Source organism: Budorcas taxicolor, chromosome 5, assembly GCF_023091745.1.
Source record: "Budorcas taxicolor isolate Tak-1 chromosome 5, Takin1.1, whole genome shotgun sequence".
In the NCBI taxonomy this organism is placed as follows: domain Eukaryota; kingdom Metazoa; phylum Chordata; class Mammalia; order Artiodactyla; family Bovidae; genus Budorcas; species Budorcas taxicolor.
In genome coordinates this window covers 55,191,526-55,209,351 of record NC_068914.1, presented here as the reverse complement: position 1 = coordinate 55,209,351, position 17,826 = coordinate 55,191,526, and the positions used below count along the sequence as shown (strand labels likewise).

The 17,826-nt window shown below is 37.3% G+C and overlaps 1 protein-coding gene across 1 annotated transcript in view; it reads right to left on the bottom strand.

Moving 5' to 3' along the window:
• PTPRQ (protein tyrosine phosphatase receptor type Q) overlaps positions 1-17,826 on the bottom strand; it is a 236,614-nt gene that overhangs the window by 96,895 nt on the left and 121,893 nt on the right. Inside the window, exon 26 of the mRNA XM_052639801.1 lies at positions 17,004-17,327. Within this exon, the coding sequence (XP_052495761.1) occupies positions 17,004-17,327 (324 nt within the window). The remainder of the gene's footprint in view (positions 1-17,003; positions 17,328-17,826) is intronic.

Below are 17,826 nucleotides of genomic sequence, written 5' to 3'. Positions count from 1 at the left end.
AGAAGCCTCTATAGGTTCTGATGTTCGATATCCACTCCTACCAGGATGATGGACAAAAAGTCATTATATCAAGAGGACAGATTATCTCCAGAAATCTGATTCCTACAGCTTTACAACATATATCAACTCAGTGACTGTCGGGACTATAGTTAAACCTCACTCATTGTAGCAGACAGGCAAGGTGGTACATTATTGTTGCCCTAATAACACGGACAGTTTACTGAAAATGTCCTGTGATAAGAAAGTTGACGAAGGTTTTTTCTGTGATTAAGTTGATGGTAGCATGTTTTAGAAATATTTTCAGGAAATTCTTCTATGTCTGTGTCGTCTTTGCTCTGCACTTTAGATCTTTGAGGTCTCAAATGAGAACAGATCCAAAACATTTCCCAAGAGAAACTTACAGCTAGTCTTGCAAGTGTGTCTGTAGACCAGCTCAGAAAACAGTGTGATGCCTTACTTCAGCTTCTCGTCTTTCATAGTAAAATGCCAACCCTGCATCCATTCTTTAATACCAGCAATCAAAGCCCTCATCAGGGAGTGTCTGCTACCCCAAGCAGAGCTGAGAGGAAAATGACATTCAGAGATCATTCATGGAACACACTAACTACTTGAACTACTAAATATTTTAAGTTCTGTATACAAATCAATCATTATAGAAAGGCAAGGCATTTACCCCCTGACTGAACTGTGCTTTAATTCTTGAACTTGCCTAAAGTCTTTTTTTTTTTTTAAGAAATAATCACTGTTAATAATATTTGCATTTTCAGCAAACTTGATGACATTTCCTGTTTTGTTACATAAGTGTTCCCTGTGTTAAATCTTTCATGAAATATTTCCCTTAGAACATATTATATTAATCTATATTCTTGAAGAATTACAATATGATGGGAAAAGACCGTCTGATTTTGAAATAAAAAATAAACATACCTATCTAAACTTAAATCTGAATATACTATATGCACATAGTATATAACTGAATATATATTTCATCTGTGTAGAACACTGAAAGATAAACATCTGATTAATTCATGGATATTTTAAGAGAAATATTTAGAACACCAAAATGCTCAAAGCATATTATAGAAGAGCATCTAATTATTTTAATATTGTACAAATACTATAGTGTACTTTTAAGCAAATAATATTTTCAAGTTTCTTTTAGACAACTTTCTCTTGGAACTTATTAAAATTCCAAAAATGCATAATAAAATAATTCAGTATTATTTTTCTCTTCTATTCCAGTGTGTAATAAACTATTATTAGAGTTACATAATACAAAATTATGGGGGAATACAGAATTATCATTATGAATGTCAACTACCAAAATAAAGGCAACCGAAAGCAATAAAGGTATGGGGAGTTGAAAATATGCCAGTTTAAAAACTTAGTAATATATCAGCATCTTTGGGAGACTTTGTTTGTCTCCCCATAAACTGTCACATTCTGATTTAGGATTGTTTGTGAAATGAATCTAGTCAGTAATGGGCCAAGATATCACTATACCCTTTCTCTTATAAATCACAGCAATTTACTCAGTAGGAATGATCTATCCTTATTCTCTCATTCCCCATAATCCAATCACTTCCTCTCATAAGCACTTTTCCCCTGGTTTTCACAATAATGCATTTTCTGTAACTAACAACCATCATTTCCTGATTATCATGCTTCTATCCTTGCACAGGAATGTGGGTCCTCTCTGGGTCAGGGTCACCTTTCCCATCCATCTGTGTCCCCCTGTTAAGTGTGTTAACTGAAAGGGGAGTCTGGATACACCATCATTTTGCCTAGTTTGTATAAAAGTTTGAGTGCCCCCAAGTCTATGCCACTTTGATTAAGAACCATCAAGTTTTGGTGTGTCTAATACAGTGCTTTCAGAATAAGCACATTCAAAGGCTTTTTAGTAACTTTGCCTGCAGCAGATCCCTGTAAATTTAATGATGAAAATGTAGAAAATTCTCTGTGGTTTTAAATGCATGCTGCAGTGACCTTCCTAAAGAATAAACATACATAAATAAATGACAGCAGCTCACAAGACAAAAAATCTTGAGTTCCATACACATTATGATTCAAACTACCCACACATCTATTTGAATTTAAGTTTAACTTAAGTTTATTTAAAGGTCCTTCACTCCAGGGTATTTTAGTTTCAGGATTTGGTACACTGGACCACCAGAGTCCTAGCTGGTGTCATCACTAAAGGAAGGACTCCCATTCTTTCTTAGCTTATACAAGTATCAACAGCCTCTAAGACTTTAAGTTGAAATGCCTGAAAGAATTTGCTTTAAGTTTTACATGCCTCTCAGGTCTAAGGGGAATCTCACTGGGGGGTGGTTTGGGTGGATTCCTTACATCTTAAACAACTCAGGGCATCAAGTGCCCTGAAAGAGTTCAGCAGTGAAACTGACCATATTGATGTGGGCCAAGAGCATCTCAGGATATATCCCACTGGTTACAATACCGCACTAGTTGGCTATCCTTCCTGGTGATGAATGTTTCCCTAGAGCCGAGTGACTTCACTGCCCAGTATGAGACACTGCTGCTGGTGTGTGAAATATTTCCAACCATTTTACAAGACTGATTTTGTTCCAGGAGGAGCTAGATTTCCCAACAGCAAGATGGTAGCACAAAGGACAAATATTACATGCATAAGAATCTGACCTATTAGACTCATGAGTACTGAGGATGATTTGTGGATGCCTACAGTATTAGACCTCATTGTAGGACTATTTTCTTTGATGCTGAATGAGTAATTTTCTGAATCATTTCACACTGGCTTAAGTGGGAAAAAAATAGAAAATACCGAAAAACCCTTACTTCCAATACTAGCCATGCCAGGTAAGAATGAAAATATTCTCATATTAGTTCCATTGCTTTTATAATCAGATAATATGAGTTTTTCTAGAATTGCATTATGTTTACAAAACAACTGTCTATAACAGTGGTTCTCAAAATGTGGTCTCCACAATAGCAGCATCAATATTACCTGGGAAGTTGTCAGAAAAGCAGATTCTGAGATCACATCCCTTACCTACTGAATCAGATGTGGGGAGGGCTCAGCACTCCATGCTTTAACAAGTCCTCCTAACAATTCTAATGCCTGGGGTATACGTTTAAGAGCCACTGCTCTATAATATCAATGTACAACTGGAAAAAGCTGTGGCATGGGCCCTTCAGATTAGAACTCCTGATAACAAGGATGGAAAGGCGGATTAAATTATTGCCTCTGTGAAGACTAACGATGTAGTTAGAGGTGAAGGGCTTGGGAGCTGGTGATAAACATGGGAATGTGCATCCAGCCAACAGACACTCCACACACTGGCTCCTGGTACTTTTCATGTATTTTATTTTATTTATTTATTTTTATTCCTGAAGAACTCATTTTAATGAGTTGAATATCATATACTGCATTGAGTTGAGAGAGTTTGTACAACCAATGCTGTTTGGGTGTGCTTAGTCACTCAGTCATGTCCAACTCTTTGCAAACCCATGGACTGCAGCCTGCCAGGCTCTCCTCTCCATGAAATTCTACAGGCAAGAATACTGGAGTGGGTTGCCATTCCCTTCTCCAGAACTTTTCATGTATTTTAATTCTGGATGAACTACATAGAGAATTCTCCCTACCATCACTCCCTTCTATTTCTAAAGTTTCTAGACTAGTTAGAGGTCATCATGTTCCTTAAGAATATAAGACAACATCCGTTCTATGGTACCTTGAAGCTACATGCGGGAACAAGCTGGAATGATTTAGATAAGGCCATCACCACAGCAAAGAGGTAGGACTGAGAAAAGTGTTGATGCTTCATTCTCCCATGCATTACATGTAGGTATGATCAGTGTATAATAACTACCAAGGGTATAACTAAAGAGAAAAGAAACCAAAAATATAGTTAGAGGTCATGTGTACTAGGGCAAGTCCCATTCAATTTGTTTGAGAATGGAGACAGGTGGATTATAATTAGAAACTTGCATAGTATCTCTAGGTCTTTCTTAGATTTGGTTTTCAAAACTAGTAATATCACATACTGATTATCCTTTAAATTTCCTTTAACTGTTTGGTTTTTAGTTACTTGCTGAAAGACATCCAGTTATTCATGCAAATGCAGACTTCTAATTATTTTTATTTATATTCTAGAAAACTTGCTTTAACAACCTAACTGGCTTAACACCCTGGGAAAATTTTTTGACATTAAATATAGAATTGGTTTCATCAGATGTACAAGCTTTTGCATGGTAAAGAAATTATAAACAAAACGACAACCTACAGAATAGGAGAACATATTTGTAAATAATGTGACCAACAAGGACTGAATTTTCAAAATAGATAAGCAGCTCATACAATTCAACAACAGAAAACCAAATAACTCAATTGAAAAATGGGCAGAAGACCTAAATAGACATTTCTCCAAAGAAGAAACACACATGGCCAAAAAGCATTAGAAATGATGCTCAATATCACTAATTAATGAGAAATACAAATCAAAACTTCAGTGAGGTACCACCTCACACTGGTCAGTGTGGCCATGATTGAAAACTCTATGAATAAAAATGCTGGAAAGGATGTAGAAAAAAGGGAACCTTTCTACACTGTTAGTGGGAATGTAAGCCACACTGGAAAAGAGTAGGGAGGTTCCTCAGCTAAAAACAGAGTTGCCATAAGATCCAGCAATCTTACTCCTGGGCATATACAGACAAAACTCTATAATTCAAAAATATGTTTGATACAGGATGCTTGGGGCTGGTGCACGGGGATGATCCAGAGAGATGATACGGGATGGGAGGTGGGAGGGGGGTTCATGTTTGGGAACTCATGTACACCTGTGGTGGATTCATGTCTGTGTACGGCAAAACCAATACAGTATTGTAAAGTAAAATAAAGTAAAAATAAAAATTAAAAAAAAAAAGATACACGCATCACTATATTCATAGCAGCACTATTCACAATAGCCAAGATACGGAAACAACCTAAATGTCCACTGACATATGACTGGATAAAGAAGCTATGGTACACGTATACTGTAGAATATTACTCGGCCATAAAAGGGTGAATGAATGCCATTTGCAGCAACATGGATGCAACTAGAGAGTATCACACTTACGTAAGCAAGAAAGAGAAAGACAAATACTATACTTATATGTGGAATCTAGAATATGCACAAATGAACCTATCTATGAAACAGATTTACAGACATAGACAGGCTTGTGGTTACCAAGTGCGGGGGATTGGTGGAGGGATGAAGTGGGAGGTTGGGGTGAGCAGATATAAGCTATTATACATAGAAAAGATAAACGACAAGATCCTACTGTATAGCACAGATAACTATATTAAATATCGTATGATAAATAATAGAAAAGATATGAAAAAGAATATATACATACATGCATAACTGAGTCACTTTGCTGTATGGCAGACATTTTTAAAATTTATTTTTAATTGGATAATTGTTTTATAATATTGTGTTGGTTTCTGCCGTATATCAACATGAATCAGCCATAGGTATACATGTATCCCCTCCCATTTGAACCTCCCTCTCACCCCATCCCACCCTTCTAGGTTGTCACAGAGCACCAGATTTGAGTTCCCTATATCATACAGCAAATTTCCGCTGGCTATCTAATTTTACATATGGTAATGTATATGTTTCAATGCTACTCTCTCAATTTGTCCTACCCTCTCTTTCCCCTACTGTTTCCACATCTATTCTCTGTGTCTTGTATAGCAGAAATTAATGCAACATTGCAAACCAACTATACTTCAATAAAAAATTTAAAAATACAGAGTTGAATACTTTATTATATAGCTTAATTTTATGTGCATGCTGTGATTTCCTTTAAATTATGATCTTACCTATCTTCCCTTTGTAATCCTACTTAACACATTCCACCTCTTAGTACTTTCACACCACCATGAGGCTTTGCTAGTCAAGATCTAAGAGCACAAGCTCTGTCTTAGAAATGAATGAGGCTCATGAATAAACTGATGTGTATAAAGCTCTCAGACTAATACCAGCACATAGTAAACCCTTGCTAAGCTCAGTTACTGCTGTCACTATTAACTATCCAGCCAAGGGGTCTCAGCTCAGTTACTGGGCCCAACCAAAACGTGCCCTACCCTACCAGACATAGCAATCCTATACTTTCTTCAGGAATGGGAGTTTCCTGTAGTCAAATCCCTAATTCTTCTATAAATGCAGAAGAAAAGAGACCTGAAAATCTGTTAACTCAGGGCCTAACACTAAGGCAGCCCCAAACTGAGGTGAATGACCAGAAATAACCAAGAATCAAACTTACTTCACAATTCTTTCTGAACCAAGAGAAAGAAGGTTCTCAGAAAAGTCAGAATAAATTCAACATGAGATTTGAAGTTTGAGATGAGAAAGTAGGAGAATTCATCAAATTAATAAAAGATAAAATACTGCTAAATATTATTGGGAGAAACATTTTTTTCTCCTTTTATCCTTTTGATAAACCAAATTTTCTATAACACTGATGATTGAGAAAAAAATATAATAATCATTCTTATCCTTTTAGCGATTTTTAGCAATTTTACTGAAAAACATATTCTACATGCTTATGTAATAGGATTTCAAAATATTTTTATTTATATTCTGGAAAACTGGTAACCTGACAAATGTTCTTTTAAATTAAATATACAGTTGAATCCTTTAAAAATAATTTTATATAATCACTATTATGTTCTTTAAACTATGATTTCACCTAAATATCCTTTCTAAACATATTTAGCAGCCCAAATTTAGACACTGTTCTCCTTTACCTTCTTCATGAACTATCAACCTATTATATTCCATTTCATAAATTCATTAACAATTTATTATCTCAGTTAATTATTTAGGTACTGTTAAAACTTCACTCTGAAATTTATGAAGAAATTATTTTCTTTCACAGTTTGAAATCCTCAATTTATGTCCACACTTCTTCCCTGTAAGCAGTAATTCATACTTAAACGTTAATGAAAAAACACATATCAACAATATAAAATATACCGGTTTGTGAAAAAGAAGCTGGACATGTCACACACGAATAGAAACTGACTGGGAGAATTTTAATTTTGACAGGCACCATGCAAATATTTGAAAGACAATTTGACAAAAAGAAAATTTGAAGAAAATGAGTATGAATGATTTTGCAATGGAGAATTTTGACATTGAAATACGTTCACATTAAAGTCAATGCCTTCCTTGAGTCCAAATGCCACATTCATTCAGTCTTAAATACTGAGTAGGCATAAAGAGTAGAAACATACATAAGACATCATCACTGGTCAGCTCTGTCTTTAAGGAGCTCAGAGTTCCACAGAAGAGGTAAATAATTATGTTGCAATAGGTTCAGTGTTTAGAAATAACTTTTGGAAGGTGGGAGTAGAAAGAGGAATTGACAGAAGGCTTTGCAGAGGAGATATTTGGCGTGAAACATAAAGAAAAGGCCTTTTGGTCTCCAAAAGTGGGCAGGAAGGACAGTAAGAAAGAGCAGCAAAGATTCTGGAGCACAACGGGGAAACAGTGAGGGGTGTGTGGGGAATATAAGCAAAAATCATAGGTAATCTTATCAGTTCAGTTCAGTCACTCAGTTGTGTCTGACTCTTTGCGACCCCATGAATCGCAGCACACCAGGCCTGCCTGTCCATCCCCAACTGCCGGAGTTCACTCAAACTCACGTCTATCGAGTTAGTGATGCCATCCAGCCATCTCATCGTCTGTTGTCCCCTTCTCCTCCTGTCCCCAATCCCTCCAAGCATCAGGGTCTTTTCCAATGAGTCAACTCTTTGCGTGAGGTGGCCAAAGTACTGGAGTTTCAGCTTTAGCATCAGTCCTTCCAATGAATATTCAGGACTGATTTCCTTTAGGATAGATTGGATCTCCTTGCAGTCCGAGGGCTCTCAAGAGTCTTCCTTCAACACAATTCACAAGCATCAATTCTTCGGTGATCAGCTTTCTTTATAGTCCAACTCTCACATCCATACATGACTACTGGAAAAACCATAGCTTTGACTAGATGGACCTTTGTTGGCAAAGTAATGACTCTGCTTTTTAATAAGCTGTCTAGGTTGGTCATAACTTTTCTTCCAAGGAGTAAGCATCTTTTAATTTCATGGCTGCAGTCACCATCTGCAGTGATTTTGGTAATCTTATAGAGCATATCAAAAGGAAACAGAAAACCACCAAAGATATTAGAGAAATAGCAAATAGGTATATTCAAAATCTAGGTTTAGGTGGAGGGTAGAGAAAATAAGAACAGAAAGACCATTTAGATATTTTTTGTAATAATCTATGAGGTGTATTTTAACAGTATGAATTTAGAAACCCTTAACAGAGAAACCTACAAAATTCAAGAAATATTTAGAAGGGAAATTTGGTTCAGGTATGGACTGAGGAGTGGGGATGGCTAAAAAGAATTAAGAATGATTCCTAGATCCCTCACTTGAACACTTAGATGAACAATGTATAATACACTGAAACAGAGAACATCTAGGAGAAGGCATGCAGTGGGGCAGGAAGAATAGTAATATGGGGTTCCAGATGCCTCTGGAGACCTAACTGGTCATACTAGTAACTTCAATCTATAGTCTAGGGGAGAGAGATGTCAGCTTGAATTACACATTCGGGAGCCTTGGGTAACTAACTTAAAAGATTTTCAACAGCAACTAATTAATTTTTCAGAAGTACAACCATCATGTCTAGAATAAATTATATTCGCTTCCTCTACTGGCAACAGGATAGAGCCTATTGTAAAAACCCACTGCCACCAATTGGGCTTCTTCATGTCATGAGTTATATTTTCCTATTTATGGCTGACATTTCTTATCAGCCATAATTGCCTCTTTATAGAAAGTAGAATATCTCTCTCTATTATGATAGCATTCACATTGTAAGTTCATTACACCATTTAGAAGATATTAAGAAAAACAATTGAATATATAATAATACATCAACAATGTCTCATTTTTTAAGATGTTAAAGAGTGCTTTGCCCTCTATTTGGCTTTCTTCTTTTTAAATCATAAAGTTGCATTCCTTGGAAGCTTCTTTGATGAGGCATGTTTTCCTGAATTTTTTTTTTTTAACCTAACAGATGTTTGGGTAGTTAAAATTCCTCATGAGTATGGTATCCCGTGGTTTTCACAACCTAAGAGCTACCCCAGGAATTTTCCTTTCTTGCTGGTTTCCAGTCTTGGTGGTCTATAGGAGATGCACATTATGAGAGTCCCATTTCACTCCATACTAATTTCACACCCACACTCTTTTAAAATTGTACACTTCCTCAGCATTATAAGTACCTATTGTGGACCACAGAGAAATTTAACAACTTTCCATTCTCTATTCCTCCCCCCCACACAACTAATATCCCTTTTGAGTCTAAGTTTAATCAAGAGAAGTAAGAGATGAGTAAAATAATCTGGAAGACTTTCATGTTTCAAGTTAAATATTTCTGCCATTTGTAATTTCTGTGCTTATGTTTGTAGCCATGCATACTCAGTGTGAAGAAGAGAGCAATAGCTATTATACAGATGATTTAAGGAGAAAAGCAATTTGGCTTCAATTATCTAGATCAGAGTAGGTGGGAGGAAGAAATGCTTGCTTGGGTTGGCTGAATATTGTTACTTTTGTTCACGTCAGTGTACAGAAGTAGATCCAGATTCAGAAAATAACCCCATTTAATTCTCAGCGTGCATTCTAACATTGTTCCCTGCGTCTTCAATTTGAGTGCTCTTCTTTATGAGCTCTCCATAAGCCATTTTAGAACATTTTATAATATTATTCCAAGTGGGTGGTCTTTTTATTTGAGCTATTCACATGTTGAATCATTTGACCTGAAACTAGCCATCAATTACTAGCTCCTTATCAAAGAAGCTCCAGGTTTTGATTAAGAGGTTCTGGTAGTAAGTGCTTAGGCACAACTTGATGCCATTAGAATAACCTGCACGAAGTTTCAATGCTGATTTTATATTATTTAATGTTCTCCTTAATTCACAGAAATGACTCATTTTCATCATTTTTCTTATATTATAAAATGACATAATACTTTTTTGAATCAATAACAGATAAAGATACTTAGTAAATTTCTTCATCCAGATTACCTTTTGCTTACAAAATATCTGTAATGCTTTTCAACTTTGGTATGCAGAATCAACATCTAATCCTTATTTACTTTATTTAATCTTAAAAATATTACTGCTCTTCAAGTTTTTTGTTGCTTGACTATTCTAATTTCTCTTATTCTTATACAATATGTTAGCTCACTATATATACTGTCTTTTAACAATATATATATGGTGTGTTTTCATTTTTCATATTAAATTCCACCTCAGAGTATCTCTCCTTGGCTTAATAACACGTTTTTTACTGTACATTTATAAAATTCATTTATCATTAGAAAAATGTCGACTTCATTTATGAAACTAAATGAAAAGTGACCAACTCATTCTTATAACTTTCAAAATTAATTTATTATTCCTACCCCCATATGAATACTCAGCTGAAAAGTTGTAAGTTTGACAATGCCAGGAAAAATAATCTGTCTGTTGTCACAAATTCTGAAATATACTAATATTTTCACTTTTCTCTTAATCACAGTGGTAGAAACACAACTGTATTCTCTTTTCTATTTTATTGATAAACTGAATAGAAAATGAGTTCTTAAGGATAAAGAAAAAGAAAAGGGGATAAAAGTAGTATAGAAAGTCTACTTAACTATTAATATTTTTCACAACCAGTTATTCTCTGATGGATAGTTTAAATTGTGGCAATGAGATACCAGACTAAAAGAGAGGAAAAGTGTCAGATAAAATTCACACTGGTATTCCACACAAAGGTACTCTTTGGATTAGTCATCAAGTAAAGATCTGGGAGTTGGAGTGAAAAAAGCCAAGATTATCCTCTCCATTGCATCAAGAACCAACAAACTAATCAACCAACCACCAATGGCAAAGGAATACCTCCTAATAAAATGAAAAAAATAATGCTATTAAAAAAAAAAGGCTCACACTAATCATGAAATATTTGAAGTAGTCTACCACCATTCTTATGGCAGAAAGTGAAGAGGAACTAAAAAGCCTCTTGATGAAAGTGAAAGAGAAGAGTGAAAAAGTTGGCTTAAAGCTCAACATTCAGAAAACGAAGATCATGGCATCTGGTCCCATCACTTCACGGGAAATAGATGGGCAAACAGTGGAAACAGTGTCAGACTTTATTTTTTGGGGCTCCAAAATCACTGCAGATGGTGACTGCAGCCATGAAATTAAAAGACGCTTACTCCTTGGAAGGAAAGCTATGATAACCTAGATAGCATATTCAAAAGCGGAGACATTACTTTGCCAACAAAGGTCCGTCTAGTCAAGGCTATGGTTTTTCCAGTAGTCATGTATGGATGTGAGAGTTGGACTGTGAAGAAGGCTTAGCGCTGAAGAATTGATGCTTTTGAACTGTGGTGTTGGAGAAGATTCTTGAGAGTCCCTTTGGCTGCAAGGAGATCCAACCAGTTCATTCTGAAGATCAGCCCTGGGATGTCTTTGGAAGGAATGATGCTAAAGCTGAAACTCCAGTACTTTGGCCACCTCATACAAAGAGTTGACTCATTGGAAAAGACTGATGCTGGGAGGGATTGGGGTCAGGAGAAAAAGGGGACGACCAAGGATGAGATGGCTGGATGGCATCACTGACTCAATGGACGTGAGTCTGAGTGAACTCCGGGAGTCAGTGATGGACAAGGAGGCCTGGTGTGCTGCGATTCATGGGGTCACAAAGAGTCAGACACGACTGAGTGACTGAACTGAACTGAACTGAACCACCATTCTTTAGACCAGAATGAGCAAAGTAGCACAGCAGAGAGCTGAAAATGACCAAATTCTAGTGAGTGGGTCATAGACCTTAAGGGTGGAGAGGGAGAGAAGGGACTCTGGTAGAAGCAATGACACTCAAGTGGAAAGACTCCCAAATTTTCAGGATTAAGAATGTGGGATTCTCATCTGTCAAGGCAGGAGACACAGGTTCGATCCCTGATCCAGGAAAATCCCACAGAGCAACCCAGTCCATTCGCCACAACTACTGAATGTGCTCTAGCGCCCAGGAGCTACAACTACTGAGCCCACGTGCCACGACTACCGGAGCCAGCATGCCCCAGAGCCTGTGCTGCACAACAGAGGAGCCGCTGCAGCGAGAAGCCCCTGCACCGCAACCAGAGAGTAGGCCCTGCTTGCTGCAACTAGAGAAACAAACCTGCATGGCAATGAAGACCCAACATAGCCAAAAATAAATAAATAAATAAAATTATAAAAATTAAAAAAAATTTTAAATATGTAACTTAAAAAGAAAGAATGTGGGATTTTGTAAAAATCCAACTTCCTAGTTTCCTTTATGAGCGTTTGAATTGATCAGGTAAGTCATGTAGTGCTAACCAAACATCTACCACCACCCTGTCTAGAGTGCTCAAGGAGATGAGGCATTTACAGACTCCAATTACTGGCTTGCTGTAGGAGGAAGCAGCAGCTACTATCCAAGGGAGATACTCAGAAGGAGAAGGGCGGGGAGCCTCAGTGGCTGCAGATGTACAGGCATAGGGTCTATTTTAACCCAAGTAAGTAATGTGAGTGTGAGTCACCCAGTCGTGCCCGACTCTTTGCAACCTATGGAGCCCACCAGGCTCCTCTGTCCATGGGATTCTCTAGACAAGAATACTGGAGTGGGAAGCCATTCCCTTCTCCAGGGAATCTTCCCAGCCCAGGGATCGAACTCAGGTCTCCTCCATTGCAGGCAGTTCCTTTACTATCTGAGCCACCAGGGAAGCCCATTTTAACCAAAGGTAGCAATTTAGTTGCCCACAGGCCAGATCTGGACTACTGACATGTCTGGTTTGAAAAGCTGAAAGTTTTTACATTTAAAACAACTTGTTACAACAAGAAGTTGAGTATTTTCACCGTAAAAAATTCAGCTTTCCTATTTCTCTGAACACATCCTACATCCTAATAGCATGATTTTCTGTATGACAGTAATCAGCCAGGGCTGAGTAGTGGTTGCCCCATAGACAGCACCTTTTGTTAATCTGCCATGGTGTCCACCTCTCTCAATCACCTTACATCAGCAGTCTGCTTCATTCATTACGGTACTTGTATAATGTCTTCAGTAACAGTTGTCCCTGTGACTTTAACATGTATTAATTCAGTGTCCCATTCTTCTCTCACTTGTAATTCTGATTATTGTTATTGGCTGAAGCAACTAAAATTCCTCACTTTACCTATGTTCTAATCTCTAAGCATCTGTTTCTTTCTGTTGTCTAGTCACTTAGATTATAAGAGTTATTTCTTCTCCAAGTTAACAGAGTAAACATAACTATACTTATTGACTAAACAGCTTGATTTTCTCCCCATATTTTCCTTTTCTTTGTTATGGCACTGTCATCCTCTCTATTCCCTGCTTTGGAAAAGAGTTCATGCTCCCTCATCCATTTTAGCTTATTCAATCAAGTTTAACTCTTTCAGGAGATATTTATGGAGGGTGTACTGTTGACAGGTATCATTCTAGGCAACAAGGAAATAGTAATGATTAAGACAAATTCTAAAAATAAACAAATACATAAAAATAAAAATGATCAGGTAATTATAAATTTTCATTAAGATGATATTCTTGAAATACACTGCATGGCTCTTTTAGATTGGGTGGTCAGGGAAATTCATTCTGAGTAGGAATCATTCAAGTGGAAGTAACATTATAAACAGCTGCTCATGCAAAGATGGACATGGAAAAGCATTCCAATGCAAAGGAACAGGGCATGCAAAGCCCCAGGTTCTAGGACTTCAGTGTGTTCAAGCAACACAAAAATTATCCAGTATGAGTGGAGGATAATGGGAATATGATAATGAGGATATGGTAGTGAGATATGATAGTGAGATATCATAATGAGATAATGAGGATATGATAATGAGAACATGATAATGAAGATAATAAGGAAAAAGGGGAAATGATAATGGATGAGGTTAGAGAGTTAGGTAAGAGTCAAGTCACATAAGGGCTTTGTTGAACATATTAAGAAATTTGAATTGTATTCCAAGAGCAATGGATTCATTGAATAGCTTTATACAAGCAAGTGACATCATATGATTTATTTTAAAAGATGAGTATGAAAGCCAAGGAGGTCAATTAGGTTAAGGCAGCGGTAGCAGTAAAGAAGGAGAGGACTAATAGTAATGCAAAAGGAGGGATGTGTTTAGACAGTATGGTAAAAATAAGTCACTAGCAGAGTAGAGGAGGAAAAGAACAGTGCAAGATTCTCCTTTTCTACATTTGGATACTGAGAAGCCTTAGTGTTTAGATCACATTAATTTTGAGAGGATATTAGACACATCTGCCCAATGATGTCAGTTCATCAGGTACATATACTGATTGGGTTCTAGGGAGCAGTCAGACCTAAAAATAGATATTTGAGAATGATCACTATATGGTTAGTTCAGTAGCTCAGTCGTGTCCGACTCTTTGCATCCCCATGATTTGCAGCACGCCAGGCCTTCCTGTCCATCACCAACTCCCGGAGTTTACTCAAATTCACATCCATCGAGTCGGTGATGCCATCCAGCCATCTCACCCTCTGTTGTCCCCTTCTCCTCCTGCCCCAATCCCTCCCAGCATTGGAGTCTTTTCCAATGAGTCAACTCTTCACATGAGGTGGACAAAGTACTGGAGTTTCAGCTTTAGCATCATTCCTTCCAAAGAACACCCAGGACTGATCTCCTTTAGAATGGACTGGTTGGATCTCCTTGCAGTCCAAGGGACTCTCAAGAGTCTTCTTCAACACCACAGTTCAAAAGCATCAATTCTTCAGCACTCAGCTTTCTTCACAGTCCAACTCTCACATCCAGACATGACTACTGGAAAACTCATAGCCTTGACTAGACGGACCTTTGTTGGCAAAGTAATATCTCTGCTTTTTAATATGCTATCTAGGTTGGTCATAACTTTCCTTCCAAGAAGTAAGCATCTTTTAATTTCATGGCAGTAATCACCATCTGCAGTGATTTTGGAGCCCAAAAGATAAAGTCTGGCACTGTTTCCACTGTTTCCCCATCTATTTCCCATGAAGTGATGGGACCAGATGCCATGATCTTCGATTTCTGAAAGTTGAGCTTTAAGCCAACTTTTTCACTCTCCTCTTTCACTTTCATCAAGAGGCTTTTTACTTCCTCTTCACTTTCTGCCATAAGGGTGGTGTCATCTGCATATCTGAGGTTATTGATATTTCTCCCGGCAATCTTGATTCCAGCTTGTGCTTCCTCCAGCCCAGCGTTTCTCATGATGTACTCTGCATAGAAGTTAAATAAGCAGGGTGACAATATACAGCCTTGATGTACTCTTTTTCCTATTTGGAACCAGTCTGTTGTTCCACGTCCACCAGTTCTAACTGTTGCTTCCTGACCTGCATACAGATTTCTCAAGAGGCAAATCAGGTGGTCTGATATTCCCATCTCTTTCAGAATTTTCCACAGTTAATTGCGATCCACACAGTCAAAGGCTTTGGCATAGTCAATAAAGCAGAAATAGATGTCTTTCTGGAACTCTCTTGCTTTTTCGATGTTCCAGCAGATGTTGGCAATTTGATCTCTGGTTCCTCTGCCTTTTCTAAAACCAGCTTGAACATCTGGAAGTTCACAGTTCACGTATTGCTGAAGCCTGGCTTGGAGAATTTTGAGCATTACTTTACTAGCGTGTGAGATGAGTGCAATTGTGCAGTAGTTTGAGCATTCTTTGGCATTGCCTTTCTTTGGGATTGGAATGAAAACTGACCTTTTCCAGTCCTATGGCCATTGTGGAGTTTTCCAAATTTGCTGGCATATTGAGTGCAGCACTTTCACAGCATCATCTTTCAGGATTTGAAATAGCTCCACTGGAATTCCATCACCTCCACTAGCTTTGTTCTTCATGATGCTTTCTAAGGCCCACTTGTCTTCACGTTCCAGGATGTCTGGCTCTAGGTGAGTGATCACACCATCATAATTATCTGGGTCATGAAGATCTTTTTTGTACAGTTCTTCTGTGTATTCTTGCCACCTCTTCTTACTATATAAGGAGACTTTAAAGCCATAGGACAGGATGAAGTCTCTTAAGGTAAGATCTCCTAGGTATTATGCATTGATAAAGAAAAGGGCCAACTATGTATCTTTGAGCACTCCAACATTTAGATTTGAAAAATGAGAAAGAGAGAGAATAAGAGCTATCAGGTAGGTAAGAGAAAAGCCAGTTGGCAGACCTTACAGAAACCGAGTCCAAGTGCCCCAGAGGAGAGAGGGGACAATCGTACTGAAGGCTGAGTTGTCTGGATTCTATCACAAATGCTTAATTGCATTAACAAACATTCATTGAATATTTACTATACCAACATTATTCTAGGTACCCTTGGGAATAGTAACAAGAGACACATTTAGTGACCCCCCCCCCCAAAAAAAAATAAAAGCTCTGGATCAAAGTTTATTTCACTCTTTATAAAGATCTACAATAGCATCAATGAAAATCCATGTGCATGTGTATGAATGTGTGTGTGTGTGCGCACACGCACGCACGCGCGTAAGCCTACAATCACTGACAAAGTGGTAAAGCCTGACTTAAAAGCAGCAAAGCTTCCAGATATGAAGCGAAAATGTAGGCAAAGCCAAAGGGTACTCAGTGGCCATCAGTACAGCCTGATGAGAAGCCACAGAGAAGACCATAATGCTTTGTTGCAATGTAAGACTCTATGACCTTGATACAATTCTGCAGTTTGAGAAAAGCCCTAATAATGGCTGAAACTGAATTTCCTGTTAGGATTCAATTCAATAAAACTTAAATGCTATGATGGTGATGATGTTATTTAAGCAAGTAGGACAACCAGCTAATTTAAAAATATAAAACTAATGTAACAAGAGCAATCTTTACCTATATTCTGAATGACTTCTATGGAAAAACATTTAAAGAGCTTTTTCTTGAATCCAAAATTAATATATACATACATATAGAGGACAATACTTACGACCAGGCAGGGTTTGGGTAGATATCCAATTTGAAGCATTGCCATAGCCAGCATTGGTGCTGGCAGCCACTTGGAATCTATACCATCTAAATTTCTTCAATCCATATACTGTCTCTTCAGTTAGGTCGGCTTCATAGAGGTACTGAATTTTTTGATGTTCAATACATTCTTCAGAGTCCCATTCTCTGCATCTTTTAGCCCGAAGTTGAGTGGTAATCTTGTAGTTTTGGAAGTAGCCAAAGATAGTGTCAGGTCTCATCCATGTCAATGTTGCACTAGTTGACTGAACATTAGAAAAAGCAATATTCATGGGAACACTGGGAACTAAAAATTAAAGGGAAAAAATGAAAAAAAAAATCAGAATTAATGAACACTGTGTAAATGGGATGAAGAAACAGGATTTACAATTTTTTTTTTTTTACTATGCATGTAGTGGTGATCTCTTATTACAACTGCCCTTAGATTAATACGCCCACATTTAATGAGCAGGAACTTAAGGCGATGCTTCAGAGAGCAATGATTCTAAGGGTTAGGGGACAAAACAATTGTGATATTTTTATTTCTAATTTTGCTCCCAAATTTACTCACAAGTTGCTTATAAAAACTTACTTTAGTTCCTTATATAAACACTGGTACAAAGGAAAATTGCATGGTTATATAACGCTATGTACTTTCAGAGGTATGGTCTGAGTTTTACTAGTCAATTCCCAAGAAAGACATTCTTATATTTAAATGACTAGATAAATATAAGCACATCTTACAGTAAATGCTGATTATAAAATAAAGAAACATTATTGACTGAATTAATAATTTATATAATTGG